General features: G+C 47.8%; 1 protein-coding gene across 2 annotated transcripts in view; it reads left to right on the top strand.

Annotated features, from left to right (window-relative positions):
• The window catches only part of LOC137532290 (NACHT, LRR and PYD domains-containing protein 12-like), a 362,324-nt gene extending 348,852 nt beyond the window's left edge, over nucleotides 1–13,472 (top strand). For both annotated transcript variants that reach the window (XM_068252670.1, XM_068252660.1), the window contains one exon: nucleotides 10,170–13,472. In XM_068252670.1, the coding sequence (XP_068108771.1) occupies nucleotides 10,170–10,263 (94 nt within the window). In that variant the 3' untranslated portion in view covers nucleotides 10,264–13,472. The remainder of the gene's footprint in view (nucleotides 1–10,169) is intronic.
• The last annotated feature ends 1,132 nt before the right edge of the window (nucleotides 13,473–14,604 follow it).

Genomic DNA, 14,604 nt, shown 5'->3' with positions numbered 1-14,604 from the left:
CAGAGTACCGCATGCATGCCGAGGATCTGAAAAGAGAGTTTCATGAGCGATATCCTGAAAAGCCGTGTAAGAAGCGTCCGGAGTCCACTCCTGGGGGGGGGGGGGGGGGGGGGGGGGGCTGTAAGGGATTGCAGAGATGCCGCCGCATCAGAGAGTGGCATGGCGGCTATCTCCGCGTCTCAGCCGGCGGTTTCCACCGCGGTCAGCTGACTCCAGCACTGATCCTGATTGGCTGAGTGACTGGGGCAGTGCTAAGGAGTGCTCCCAGTATATATAGAACAGGCCTGTCAGTCGTTCCTCGTCTGCTGTTGCATATGCTACGTGTTAGCACTCAGACCCATAGTCAGAAGATCCGAAAGTGTGCTAGAACCAGCAGGAGCTGGGGATCCACACTTAGACAGATTCTGTTGATAGCTTAAAGTACTAATTGAATTGTATTATTTGTTATGACCTTCTGCTAGTCTTGACTACTCTTCTGTTTTGTGATACTGTACCTCTGCCTATCTGATCCAGTTGCCGACTTGGCTTATCCCTCACTCTGATTCTGTCTTCTGCCTTTGTACCGTATCTGTCCGTGTGTTGCCGAACCTGCTCGTCTGACTCTTCTACCCTCACCAGGGAGCTTAGTCCTGGTGATGGGCTCTCAGTTTAGTTATCACCTGCTCCTCAGGTAGATAGTTGCAGTACAGTCTTAGCCACCTGCTCTTCAGGTGACTAGCTGCAGTACAGTCTGAATCACCTGCTCCTCAGGGTGATAGCTGCAGTACAGTCTTTATCACCTGCTCCTCAGGTGACTAGTTACTATTAGTACTGTCTGGATCTCCTGCCCCTCAGGAGATCACCTGTTGCAGCACAGTCTGAATCACTCGCTCCTCGAGTGATCCCTCTTCATTGTCTGACTGTGCATCACCTGCTCCTCGGGTGAACACATCATTACTTCACTAAGTCTCCAGCTTGCTGGACTACTGATTACTGTGTTGGTTAGAGATACCCCCTTCACCAGCTTCTCTGGACAGTGGGTATCTCTATCCATGTTTACTGTTGCACCAAACACTATCTTACATCTTAGTATCTTGTGTGTCTTGCTATATTTGCATTATTGGTGATTCTGCAGATCACCATATAATCAGGTATAGCATCTGTATTATTGGTGATACTGCAGATCACCAATAATCAGAAAAATCTGTTCTGGCTGACACCGATCATTACAGCATGTACATGTGTCAATTCGCCTTCATGATCGTTACCTTGCCGCGGTGAAGGGGCTTGCGCATCACAATGAAGTAATGACCGGCTAAATGAGTGTGTTGGGGTTGGGGGGCACACCTGACCCAAGAAGATAATAAGGTCGTTGCTTCATTGTGGGCAGACCAAATTTGATCAGCTGGACACTCAGTCACTGTTGTTCTGTCATTGAGCTACCTCAGCCCGTCCATATGGCCTTGAAAACCGACATCGCCTGCACTCTCGCCATGGTGCGCACCAGTCCAGCACGGCCATCACTACACAAACAGCTGTTTGCGGTGCGTTACACAGTGAGTTTAGTCTGTCAGTGTGAAGCAGTATACTAATTACACTACCTGATTCATGTATACACAGCAAGATGTTTTAAAGAACTTTAGGCCTCCAATTTAGCAATAAAATGTGATTTCTGCCCTTAAACCCTGCTGTGCATCAAATCCAGATTTTTCCCTGGGACTTTTGCCGTGTATCCCACTCCGCCATGCCCCCCTCCAGGTGTTAGACCCCTTGAAACATCATTTCCATCACTTTTGTGGCCAGAATTAATGTTTGAAGTTTTTCAAGTTCGCCTTCCCATTGAAGTCTATGGAGGTTTGCGATGTTCGCAAACTTTTCCGCAAATTCGCGTTCACGGTTCACGAACAAATTTGCATTCTGTTGCAAGTGATCCCAAATTCCCTGAATATCACAATACAATGTGTATGTGTATATCTATGTATCTGTGTGCGTGTTTATACAGTCAGGCTATACATATTGGGACATCAACATAATTATAACATATTTGGCTCTATAAACAACCTCAATGGATTTGAAACAAAACGAACATGATGTGTTATACTGTAACTGCAGACTGTCAGAGGGTATTTACATCCAAATCAGGTGAACAGTTTCGGAATTACAACAGTTTGCATATGTTAAGGGGGCAAAAGTAATTGGACAGAATATTAATCAAAAATCCGACTTTAACTTTTTAATACTTGGTTGTAAATCCTTTGCAGTCAATTACAGTGTGAAGTCTGGAACGCATAGACATTGCCAGATGCTGAGTTTTGTTTCAGGTTATGCTCTGCCAGGCCTCTACTGCAACTGTCTTCAGTTCCTGCTTGTTCTTGGGGCATTTATCCTTCAGTTTTGTCTTCAGCAAGTGAAATGCATGCTCAATTGGATTATCCGGTCAGGTGATTGACTCGGCCATTGCACAACATTCCACTTCTTTCTCTTCAAATACATCTGCACTATGAAGCGCCGTCCAATTAGTTCTAAAGCATTTGGCTGGATATGAGCAGATAATATTGCCCGAAACACTGAATTAATCCTGCTTTTGTCAGCAGTCACATCATCAATAAATACAAGAGAACCAGTTCCATTGGCAGACATACATGCCCACGCCATGATACTTCCACCACCATGCTTCACTGATGAGGTGGTATGCTAAGATCATGAGCAGTTCCCTTTCTTCTCCAAACTCTTCTCTTCCCATCACTCTGGTACAAGTTGATCTTGGTCTCATCTGTCCATAGGATGTTGTTCCAGAACTGTGAAGGCTTTTGTAGATGTCGTTTGGCAAACTCCAATCTGGTCTTTCTATTTTTGAGGCTCACCAATGGTTTACATCTTGTGGTGAACACTTTGTATTCACTCTGGTGAAGTCTTCTCTTGATTGTTGACTTTGACACACATACACTTACCTGTTGTGAAGGGTGTTTTCTTCACCAGGGAAATAATTTTTCGGTCTTCCACCACAGTTGTTTTCCCTGGTCTTCCTGGTCTTTTGGTGTTGCTGAGCTCAGCCTTGCATTCCTTCTTTTCAAGAATGTTCCAAACATTTGTTTTGGCCACATCTTATGTTTTTGGTATCTCTTTGATAGTGTGAGGAAACGCGGAAAAGCCGTCCTCTCTCAAAGTGAGGCGGCTGTTTCCGCGTCCAGCAGGGCGTCACAACGCGGAAAAACCGCCGCATGCCGCTTAGGCAGAGCGGCGGAATCCGCATTGGGAACGGCGGAATCCGCATTGGGAATGGCGGAATCCGTATTGGGAACGGTGGAATCCGCATTGGGAACGGCGGAATCCGCTTTGGAGGCGGCCCCCGCAAGCGGTTCTCAAAATACATTGCAAGACAGTACTGGTGTGGCTGGGACTGATAGTCCACCAAGTTACAGAGTGACACGCGCGCGCGCACAGAGGCAGAGTTTAAATAGCAGCCAGAAGTGAGTCAGCTGACCAGGCGGGTCAGCTGACAATTTCCACTACTCTCATTGGACCAGCAATTAGGGAGGTCCTGGAAAGGTCCTTGAGTATATATACTGCTGGCTGTTCACTTGCTCTTTGTCTGGCGTTGTGATCACATACGTGGGAGCACCCAGATCCGTAGTCAGATCCGTTAGTGTGCCGGGACCAGCTGGAGCTGTAATCCTACACTAAGCTAGATTCTGTTGATAGCTTAAAGTACTAGTTTGATTGTGATTATCTGTTTTGACCTTTTGCCTGCCTTGACTATCCTCCTGAACTCTGATCTTGTACCTCGATATTTCTGATACCTGTTGCCAAACCCCGGCTCGTCCCTAGACTCTGTTTCTGCCTCCTGATCTTGTACTTCAATATTTCTGATACCCGTTGCCGAACCCTGCCTGTACTTAGACTCCGCCTTTGCCTACTGTATCTGTACTTTATCTGTCCGTGTGTTCCGACCTGGCTTGTCCGACCTCGAGAACCGACCTCACGATTGGAGGCGGTTCCCCGTCCTGTTAGTGACACTTCCTCCTGAGTGTCACTCTCGGACTATCCTTCCTACTGTCAGTCTGACTCCTCCCGTCTTGGAGAGCTCAGGTCTGCGGAAGGAATCCATGCAGTTCTCCTTGCTGCACTGAGGCCTAGGCCTCCAAGTGTTACTGTTACACCAAACACTACACTCTACTTAGGTGAGCAGAGGTTAGTTAGTATATCGGATTATCGGTGATACTGCAGATCACGTATAATCTGGTATACATCTGTATTTCCTGTGATACTGCAGATCACCGATAATCAGATCCTCTCTGTGCTTCACCGATCGTTACAGAACGCCAGACCAAAATACAGATGGACGCACGTACTGACCCTCTGACTGTGCTTGCCACTTCGGTGGATACTATCCAGCAAGCACTGGGCCAGCACAAAGCTTTGATTGATGCCCTAACAGGCTCTGTGCAAACCCTTCAGACGTCAGTTGATTCGGTGCGATCCCCTCATAGTGATGACATACGGATGCCCGTACCAGACAAATTTTCTGGCCACAAGTCTAACTTTTGGAATTTCCAGAGTAGAGTGTTGTCATACTTCGAGTTGAGACCCCGATCCTCAGGGACTGAAACCCAACGGGTCATTTTCATTAAAACATTGTTAACTGGTGACTCCCAGACCTGGGCATACAATCTGCCTCCCACTGATACAGCTCTGACCTCAGTAGAGGAATTTTTTAAGGCCATGGCCGTGATATACGACGACCCTGACCTTGCGGCAACCTCTGAGCGGAAGCTCAAACTTTTGCGGCAAGGCAGGGGTTCAGTCGAGGATTACGCGGCAGAATTTCGCAGATGGTCAGTCACCGCCAGATTTGATAATTTTGCCCTCATGGATTACTTCTTGTCTGGGTTGTCGGAGGACGTCTCCGATTTAATGCTAACCTTGCCCGAGCCCAGGACAGTCGATCAGGCCATCACATCGGCCATTCGAGTCGGCCGTCGATTACGCCATCAGAGGCAGATTCGGGGCAGTCACCGTGCCAGGGTAACATCATATGTGGCACCCTCTGCTGCACCCTTAGTAACGCCATCTCCGTCTGTCTCATCTCCTCCGGCCTTGCCTCCACCCGAACCAATGCAGATTGGTCGTTCGAAATTGACCCAGGTGGAGCGAAGGCGGAGAATGACGGAACAACTGTGCTTATACTGTGCAGAAGCAGGGCATAGGGTGCAAAACTGCCCGAACAAGTCGGGAAACGAATTTGCCTAGGAGTAGTGGGGGGTGACACCCTAGGCACGCCACTTTCACCCCTTAAAGAAAAGAAATTGCTTCTCCCCTGTACAATTACATGGGAGAAGAAATCTGTGGCCACTGAGGCTTTCATTGATTCAGGCTCAGCGGCCAATTTTATGAACTTTAAGTTTGCTCAGGAGTTGGGTATTCCTCTCACTCCTGTGACACCCCCCATTCAGGTCACGGCAGTAGACGATTCCCCTCTACAACGGAATCGTGCTCTATCACAGACCCCGGAGGTGAAGGTCACCATAGGGGTACTGCATGGGGAACAATTATCGTTTTTTGTATTGCACATGTCTACCTCAACTATTATCCTAGGCATGCCGTGGTTGCAACTTCATTCACCTCAAATAGACTGGGCCACGGGTCAGTTAACCACTTGGTCACCTCGTTGTTTTCAGCTGTGTTTGGGGAAGTTGACCTTGGGGCAAACCAGAATTCAGGTGGAAGGGGTACCAGATCAGTACTCTGAATTTTCCGACATGTTCTGTCCCAAGGCAGCTGATAAATTGCCCCCACATCGCCCTTTTGATTGTCCCATTGATCTCCGTTCAGGTTGTGTTCCCCCCCGGGGTCACTTGTACAATCTATCAGGGCCCGAAAAATTGGCCATGCAGGAGTACATCCGTGAAAATTTGGCCAAGGGTTTCATTCGCCCGTCCCGGTCACCTGCTGGAGCAGGGTTCTTTTTTGTCAAAAAGAAAGACGGAGGCCTGCGACCCTGCATCGATTATCGTGGTCTCAACAAGATTACTGTAAAGAATCGCTATCCGTTGCCACTGATAGATGATTTGTTCACTCAGATTACTGACGCTAGATTTGCGGGGCGCGTACAATCTGATACGTATAAGAAGGGGCGATGAGTGGAAGACGGCCTTTAATACACCAGACGGGCATTATGAGTACCTGGTGATGCCCTTCGGGCTATGTAATGCTCCGGCCGTTTTCCAGGAACTCATTAACGAGGTATTCCGGGAGGTGTTGGGGAAATTTGTACTAGTTTATCTTGATGATATTCTTATCTTCTCCAACAACCTCGCTGAACATAGAAACCATGTGAGGTTTGTGTTGAATCAGTTAAGGCAGAACTCGTTATACGCAAAGCTTGAGAAGTGCATCTTTGAAGTAACATCTGTCGCTTTCTTGGGGTACATAATTTCCACCACAGGCCTGTCTATGGATCCTGCCAAGGTCTCCGCTGTTCTGGAGTGGCCACAGCCGGTTGGGTTGAAATCCCTTCAGCGCTTTCTTGGCTTCGCCAACTACTATAGACGGTTTATAATAGGGTACTCCACGGTCATTGCTCCCCTTACCTGCCTCACTAAGAAGGGGGCAGATACCACTCACTGGTCTCCTGAGGCTTTACATGCTTTTGCCACCCTGAAGGGCCTATTCTGTTCAGCACCCATCCTCAGACATGTGGATGCCTCTTTCCCGTTCATTGTGGAGGTGGATGCCTCGGAGGTTGGGGTGGGGGCTGTGCTGTCTCAGCGGTCAGGCTTGCAGGGTAGAATGCACCCGTGTGCGTATTTCTCTCGCAGGTTCTCCCCTGCAGAGAGGAATTAAGATATTGGCAACAGGGAGCTCTTGGCCATCAAATTGGCTTTCGAGGAATGGCGACACTGGTTAGAGGGAGCTGAGCATACCATCACGGTTTACACCGATCACAAAAACCTAGAGTACATCGAGGGCGCTAAGAGGTTGAGCCCTCGCCAGGCTCGATGGTCGTTGTTCTTCTCCAGGTTTAGTTTCATTATTACGTACACCCCAGGGAGCAAGAATGTTAAGGCGGATGCTCTGTCCAGATGTTTTGAGTCAGAGACAGCACAGCCCTCCATTCCAGAGACCATTATTCCCCAGAAATTAGTACTGGCAGCCACTGGAACTTGGGAGGATTGGAGGGAGACGTTGGCTCCCTTTCAGCAAGACATTCCGGAACGGAAGCCCGCAGGGGTCCTGTTCGTTCCTCTGCCTTTTCGCCTGCAGGTTCTTGAGATGTTCCATGCGCATAAGAATGCAGGGTATCCTGGGGCATCCAGAACACAGGATCTGATAGCCAGATGCGCCTGGTGGCCTTCCTTGGCAGCGGATTGCAAGGAATACGTAAAAGACCTGTCGGTACGTTGCAGCCTTTGCCCACCCCGAATGAGCCGTGGACCCACCTGTCCATGGATTTTGTGGGCGAGCTTCCCAGGTCTGAAGGTATGGCGGTCATTTGGGTGATAGTCGACCGCTTTAGTAAGATGGCCCACTTTGTGCCTTTGAAAGGACTCCCCTCGGCTCAGGAATTGGCCGAGTTGTTTATCACTCATGTCTTCCGTTTACATGGCATTCCCGAAGACATAGTTTCAGACAGGGGAGTCCAATTTGTCTCACGGTTTTGGAAAGCTTTTTGCCACCTCATGGGCATAAAGCTGTCTTTTTCATTGGGCTATCACCCACAGACCAACGGCCAGACTGAGAGAATAAATCAGTCTTTAGAGCAATTTTTAAGGTGTTATGTGGCAGAGGCGCAGGACGATTGGGTCAGATTTCTGCCCTTCGCAGAATTTGCCCAGAATAATTTAAAAAACTCGTCCTCCGGATTCTCGCCTTTTCAGGTGGTGATGGGGAGATCACCCAAATTTTCCCCATTACCTATAGCCTCCACTCCTTTCCCAGCCCTGGAGGCCTGGCAAAGGTCATTGAAGGACCTTTGGGGGACGGTTAGAAGTAACCTGGAGAAGGCCTTTTTGAGTCAGAAGGGTCAAGCTGGCAAAAGACGGTCGCTGGAGTGGAAGTTTCGACCAGGAGACTTGGTCTGGGTGTCCACACGTCACTTGACCCTAAGACAACCTTCGAATAAGCTTGGTCCCAGGTTTGTGGGTCCATTCCCGGTTGTCAAGAAAGTCAATGATGTTACTTACACCGTTGATCTTCCCTCTAGCATGCGGGGGGTGAGGTCCTTCCACGTGTCCCTTCTTAAGCCAGCAGTCCAGGTGGGTCCCACTCCTCCTCCTCCTGTCTTGGTAGATGCCCAACACGAATATGAGGTGGAGAAGATTCTAGATTCATGCTCTGTACAAAACTCGGTACAATACCTCGTACACTGGAAAGGGTACGGCATTGAGGAGAGGCAATGGGTACCGGGGACGCGCATGCATGCAGACAAATTAAGAAGGGAATTTCATGCCTTACATCCCGAGAAACCTGGTGGGAGTTGTCCGGAGTCCACTCCTCTGGGGGGGGGGGGTACTGTGAGGAAACGCGGAAAAGCCGTCCTCTCTCAAAGTGAGGCGGCTGTTTCCGCGTCCAGCAGGGCGTCACAACGCGGAAAAACCGCCGCATGCCGCTTAGGCAGAGCGGCGGAATCCGCATTGGGAACGGCGGAATCCGCATTGGGAACGGCGGAATCCGCATTGGAGGCGGCCCCCGCAAGCGGTTCTCAAAATACATTGCAAGACAGTACTGGTGTGGCTGGGACTGATAGTCCACCAAGTTACAGAGTGACACGCGCGCGCGCACAGAGGCAGAGCTTAAATAGCAGCCAGAAGTGAGTCAGCTGACCAGGCGGGTCAGCTGACAATTTCCACTACTCTCATTGGTCCAGCAATTAGGGAGGTCCTGGAAAGGTCCTTGAGTATATATACTGCTGGCTGTTCACTTGCTCTTTGTCTGGCGTTGCGATCACATACGTGGGAGCACCCAGATCCGTAGTCAGATCCGTTAGTGTGCCGGGACCAGCTGGAGCTGTAATCCTACACTAAGCTAGATTCTGTTGATAGCTTAAAGTACTAGTTTGATTGTGATTATCTGTTATGACCTTTTGCCTGCCTTGACTATCCTCCTGAACTCTGATCTTGTACCTCGATATTTCTGATACCTGTTGCCGAACCCCGGCTCATCCCTAGACTCTGTTTCTGCCTCCTGATCTTGTACTTCGATATTTCTGATACCCGTTGCCGAACCCTGCCTGTACTTAGACTCCGCCTTTGCCTACTGTATCTGTACTTTATCTGTCCGTGTGTTATGACCTGGCTTGTCCGACCTCGAGAACCGACCTCACAATTGGAGGCGGTTCCCCGTTCTGTTAGTGACACTTCCTCCTGAGTGTCACTCTCGGACTATCCTTCCTACTGTCAGTCTGACTCCTCCCATCTTGGAGAGCTCAGGTCTGCGGAAGGAATCCGTGCAGTTCTCCTTGCTGCACTGAGGCCTAGGCCTCCAAGTGTTACCGTTACACCAAACACTACACTCTACTTAGGTGAGCAGAGGTTAGTTAGTATATCGGATTATCGGTGATACTGCAGATCCCGTATAATCTGGTAAACATCTGTATTTCCTGTGATACTGCAGATCACCGGTAATCAGATCCTCTCTGTGCTTCACCGATCGTTACAGATAGCTTTGTTTTGTTTTTTTCAGCCTAATGATGGCTTGCATTACTGATAGTGACAGCTCTTTGGATTTCATCTTGAGAATTGACGCCAAATGCAAATATCACACTTGCAATGAACTCTGGACCTTTTATCTGCTCATTGTAATTGTGATAATGAGGGAATAATACACCCCTGGCCATGAAACAGCTGAGAAGCCAATTGTCCCATTACTTTTACTCCCTTAACAAGTGGGAGGCACATATGAAAATTGTTGTAATTCCTACACTGTTCACCTGATTTGGATGTAAATACCCTCAAATTAAAGCTGACAATCTGCAGTTAAAGCACATTCTGTTTGTTTCATTTCAAATTTATTGTGGTTGTGTATAGAGCCAAAATGTTAGAATTGTGTCAATGTCTCAATATTTAGGAACCTGACTGTATATCCCTGTCTCTGTATGCTTGTGAGTATATGTGTACGTGTACGTGTCTGTGTATATGTTGCATTAGATCACTTTCTCAATGTGCGATGATAACATTGGTCCTTTCTTCTAGTTTCAGCTGTATATTGTCAGAAAAACAAAAACAACAACTAGAAGCTCTGAAACGCTGCAGACCAGACATGAAGATTGAGAATACAGAAGAATAATGATCTTGACTTTATAAGGACTGTTCATGCTTATGTTGGTTTTAATGAATATGGTCCCACCCTTGAGCGTGACTGTAAAAGGCCTAAAATACCTGAATAATGTTTTATCTCAGAGGCTAAATGTAAATAGGTTTTGTTAAAGTGGACCCAAATTAAAAATACAAGATTTCAGAAATAAAATCTCTTTTCTAAATTATAATAATAAATAGCAGCCTTTTTTCAGCTGCATGATGACAAATATAAAATATTTTACATTTATTGGAGGAACCCCTCCCTTCCTTTAAAATTGCCGGGATTTTTCCGGCAAACTGGGGGAGTAGATGGTGTCCGGCAATGGAGGAATTGCTAATGGCTGCCCCCAATATAACCCTAGCTATGAAAAGAGAAGGGTGAAAAGCATGCGCTGAAAGGCTCATAGGCTTGAAGGAGTGTTTATTTATCTTTGTATGTGTCAGAGTGGTGCAACTACATATTTTTAATTAAAAAAATGTTTGGTTTGGGTCCGTTTTAACAACATAGAAAATATTTTTAAACCTTTTAACCACTTCACCGCTAGAGTTTGTCTTCCCCTTATGGACCAGAGCATCTGGCTATGCCCCTATTTTCTAGCTATGCCCCTATTTTACCAGCAATGACTGTGTCACTTATACAGTGCTGTCCATAATTATTCATCCCCCTGGCAAATATTGACCTAAAGTTACTTTTATTCAACCAGCAAGTAATTTTTCTGACAGGTAATGACATGGGTGTCTCTCTAAACATAATAAGACAATGTACAAAATGCATTATTGTTGAAAAAAAAATCTCAGCGTCCTGTCCAAAATTATTCATACCCTTTTCAATAATCAATAGAACAACCTTTATTGGCTATTACAGCAATCAAACGCTTCCTATAATTGCAGACCAGCTTATTGCATGTCTCCACATGTATTTTTGCCCATTCATTTTTGGTACGGAGCTCCAAATCTTTCAGGTTGGAGGGTCTTCTTGCCATCACCCTGATTTTTAGCTCCCTCCACAGATTCTCAATTGAATTCAAGTCAGGACGTTAATGTTGTTGTCTGCGAACCATTTCTTCACCACTTTTGCTGTGTGTTTTGGGTCATTGTTGTAACGATCGGTGTAACAGAGAGGGTCTGATTACCGGTGATCTGCAGTATCACCGAGAATGCAGATATATACCCGATTATTGATGATCTGCAGTATCACCGATAATCAGATATATCTCTAACCTCTGGACACCTGAGTAGTAAGAGTGTTTTGGTGCGACAGTAATATTTTGAGGACTGCACCTGAGGAGCAGGTGCAAGGGCAGTTAGGGAACTGCACAAGCAAATTCCTTCCGTTAGCCTGGACTCTCCCGAGGGAGGAGTCAGGCTGCGTGCGGGAAGGACAGAACGTGAGTGACACCAATGAGGGAGTGTCACTGACAGATCTGTGAACTATCTCTTAACAGGAGAGATAGTTCTCGAGGCCGGGCAAGCCAGGTCGTTAACACACGGACAGATAAAGTACAGAGACAGGAGACAGATGCAGAATCCTAAGACTAGCAGAGTTTGGCAACAGAGTATCAGAATGACAAGGTACAAAATCAGAGATCAGAAGAATGGTCAGGAAAGCAGAAGGTCATAACAAATAAACACAATTCCTAGACTAAGGTGTGAGTTCCTTGATCGTCAACACCTTGGAAACTGGTCTAAATAATAACACAGGTAATCACAGAATTCCTAGACTAAGGTGTGAGATCCTTGGCCATCAACACCTTGGAAACTGGTCTAATAAACACAGATACTGACAAGGTCTGAGTGCTACCACGTAGTGATCGCAACGCCAGACACCAGAGAAATGACCAGCACCCAGTATATATACACCAGCGCTCTCCGGCGCCTCCCCTAAGTGATGGACCAATGGAGACTGACAGAATTGTCAGCTGACCGGCCTGGTCAGCTGAAACCCCTCTAGCTGTCATAAATACTCTGCTTCTCTGCGTGCGCGCGTCCTTCTGAACCTGTGTGGATTATCAGTCCCAGCCACCCCAGACATGTGTTGTAATGTTTTGGATGCGGAATCCGCCGCACCGCTGTCCAAGCCTGCGGCGTTTTCTCCGCATTCAGCCGTACTGATATGCTTACAGGCCGCTGCATTGGACGCAGAATCCGCCGCCCTGTTCTCTGGGCATGCGGCGGTTTCTCCGCGCTCCGACGCGCAAGCTGCCATGTTGAACGCGGAATCAGCCGCCTTCCTCTGAGTACTTGCGGCGGCTTTTCCACGTTTTCTCACAATTGTCATGCTGAAATGTCCACTGGTGCTCAAGTCCAAGTTTCTCTGCAGACTGCCTGATGTTGTCCTTGAGAATCTTCATGTATTGCTCTTTTTTCATGGTGCAGTTTACTGTGATTAGGTTCCCTGGTGCATTGGCTGAAAAAAAAATCCAAAGCATTAGGTTCCCACCACCATGTTTGACAATGGGGATGGTGTTCTTTGAGTTGAAGGCTTCTCCTTTTTTATGCCAAATGAAGGAAACATCATTGTGACCAAACAATTCCATTTTTGTTTCATCTGACCATAACACAGAAGACCAGTGTAACGATCGGTGGGCGCAGAGAGTATCTGATTACCGGTGATCTGCAGTATCACCGGAAATACAGATATATACCAGATTATAAGTGAACTGCAGTCTCACCGATAATCCGATATACAAACTAACCTCTGATCACCTGAATAGAGTGTGGTGTTTGGTGTAACTGTAACACTAAGAGGACAAGGCCTCAATGCAGTAAGGAGTACTGCACAGATTCCTTCCGCAGACCTGAGCTCTCCAAGACGGGAGGAGTCAGACTGACAGTAGGAAGGGATATCTGAAAGTGACCCTCAGGAGGAAGGATCGCTAACAGAGCGGGGAACCGCCTCTAACGGTAAGGTCGGTTCTCGAGGTCGGACAAGCCAGGTCGTACACACACGGACAGATAAAGTACAGGATCAGGAGGCAAAGGCAGAGTCGAAGTACAGGCAGGGTTCAGCAACGGGGTATCAGAAATATCGGGGTACAAAATCAGAAGGCAGAAGCAGAGTCAAAGTACGAGCCGGGGTTCGGCAACAGAGTATCAGAAATATCGAGGTGCAAGATCAGAGTTCAGGAGGATAGTCAAGGCAGGCAAAAGTCATAACAGATAATCACAATCAAACTAGTACTTTAGCTATCAACAGAATCTAGCTTAGTGTAGGATTACAGCTCCAGCTGGTCCCGGCACACTAACGGATCTAACTACGGATCTGGGTGCTCCCACATATGTGAACGCAACGCCAGACAAGGAGCAAGTGAACAACCAGCAGTATATATACTCTAGGACCTTTCCAGGACCTCCCTAATTGCTGGTCCAATGGGAGCAGTGGAATTTGTCAGCTGACCCAGCTGGTCAGCCGACACCCTTCTAACTGCTATTTAAATTCTGCCTCAGTGCTCGCGCGCGTGTAAGTCTGAATCTTGGTGGACTATCAGTCCCAGCCACACCAGTACTGTTTTGCAATGTATCTAATGCGGGGGTCGCCTCTGATGTGGATTCCGCTGTTACCAATGCGGATTCCGCCGCACTGCCCATGCGGCATGCGGCGTTTTTTCCGCGTTGTGACGCCATGCTGGACGCGGAAACAGCCGCCTCACCTCGAGAGACGGCGGCTTTTCCGCGTTTCCTCACAGTACCCCCCTCCCGAGGAGTGGACTCCGGACAACTCCCACCAGGTTTCTCGGGATGTACAGCATGAAATTCCTTCACTAACTCGTCCGCATGCATGCGGTTCCTAGGTACCCATTGCCTCTCCTCAATCCCGTACCCCTTCCAATGTACGAGGTACTGTACCGAGTTCTGTACAGTACGTGAATCTATGATCTTCTCCACTTCGTACTCGGGTTGGGCATCCACCAACACGGGAGGAGGAGGAGTGGGACCCACCTGGACCGCTGGTTTAAGAAGGGATACGTGGAAAGACCTCACCCCCCGCATGCTGGTGGGAAGGTCAATGGAATAAGTAACATTATTAATCTTCTTGGTCACGGAAAATGGGCCCACAAACCTGGGACCCAGTTTGGCAGATGGCTGCTTCAGGGTCAAGTGACGTGTGGACACCCAGACTAGATCCCCTGGCCGAAACTTCCATTCCACGGACCGTCTCTTAACTGCTTGACCCTTCTGACTCTGGAACACCTTCTGTAAATTCCCCTTAACAATTCCCCAATTGTCCCTGAGTGATCTCTGCCAATCTTCCAGTGCTGGAAATGGAGACGAATCAACTGGAAAAGGGGAAAATTTGGGTGACCTCCCTGTTACAATCTGAAATGGGGAA

The sequence above is a fragment of the Hyperolius riggenbachi genome, chromosome 1, assembly GCF_040937935.1.
Source record: "Hyperolius riggenbachi isolate aHypRig1 chromosome 1, aHypRig1.pri, whole genome shotgun sequence".
NCBI classification, from domain to species: Eukaryota; Metazoa; Chordata; class Amphibia; order Anura; family Hyperoliidae; genus Hyperolius; species Hyperolius riggenbachi.
The sequence above is the reverse complement of the archived record's forward strand: the minus strand, read 5'-3'. Positions and strand labels throughout refer to the sequence as shown.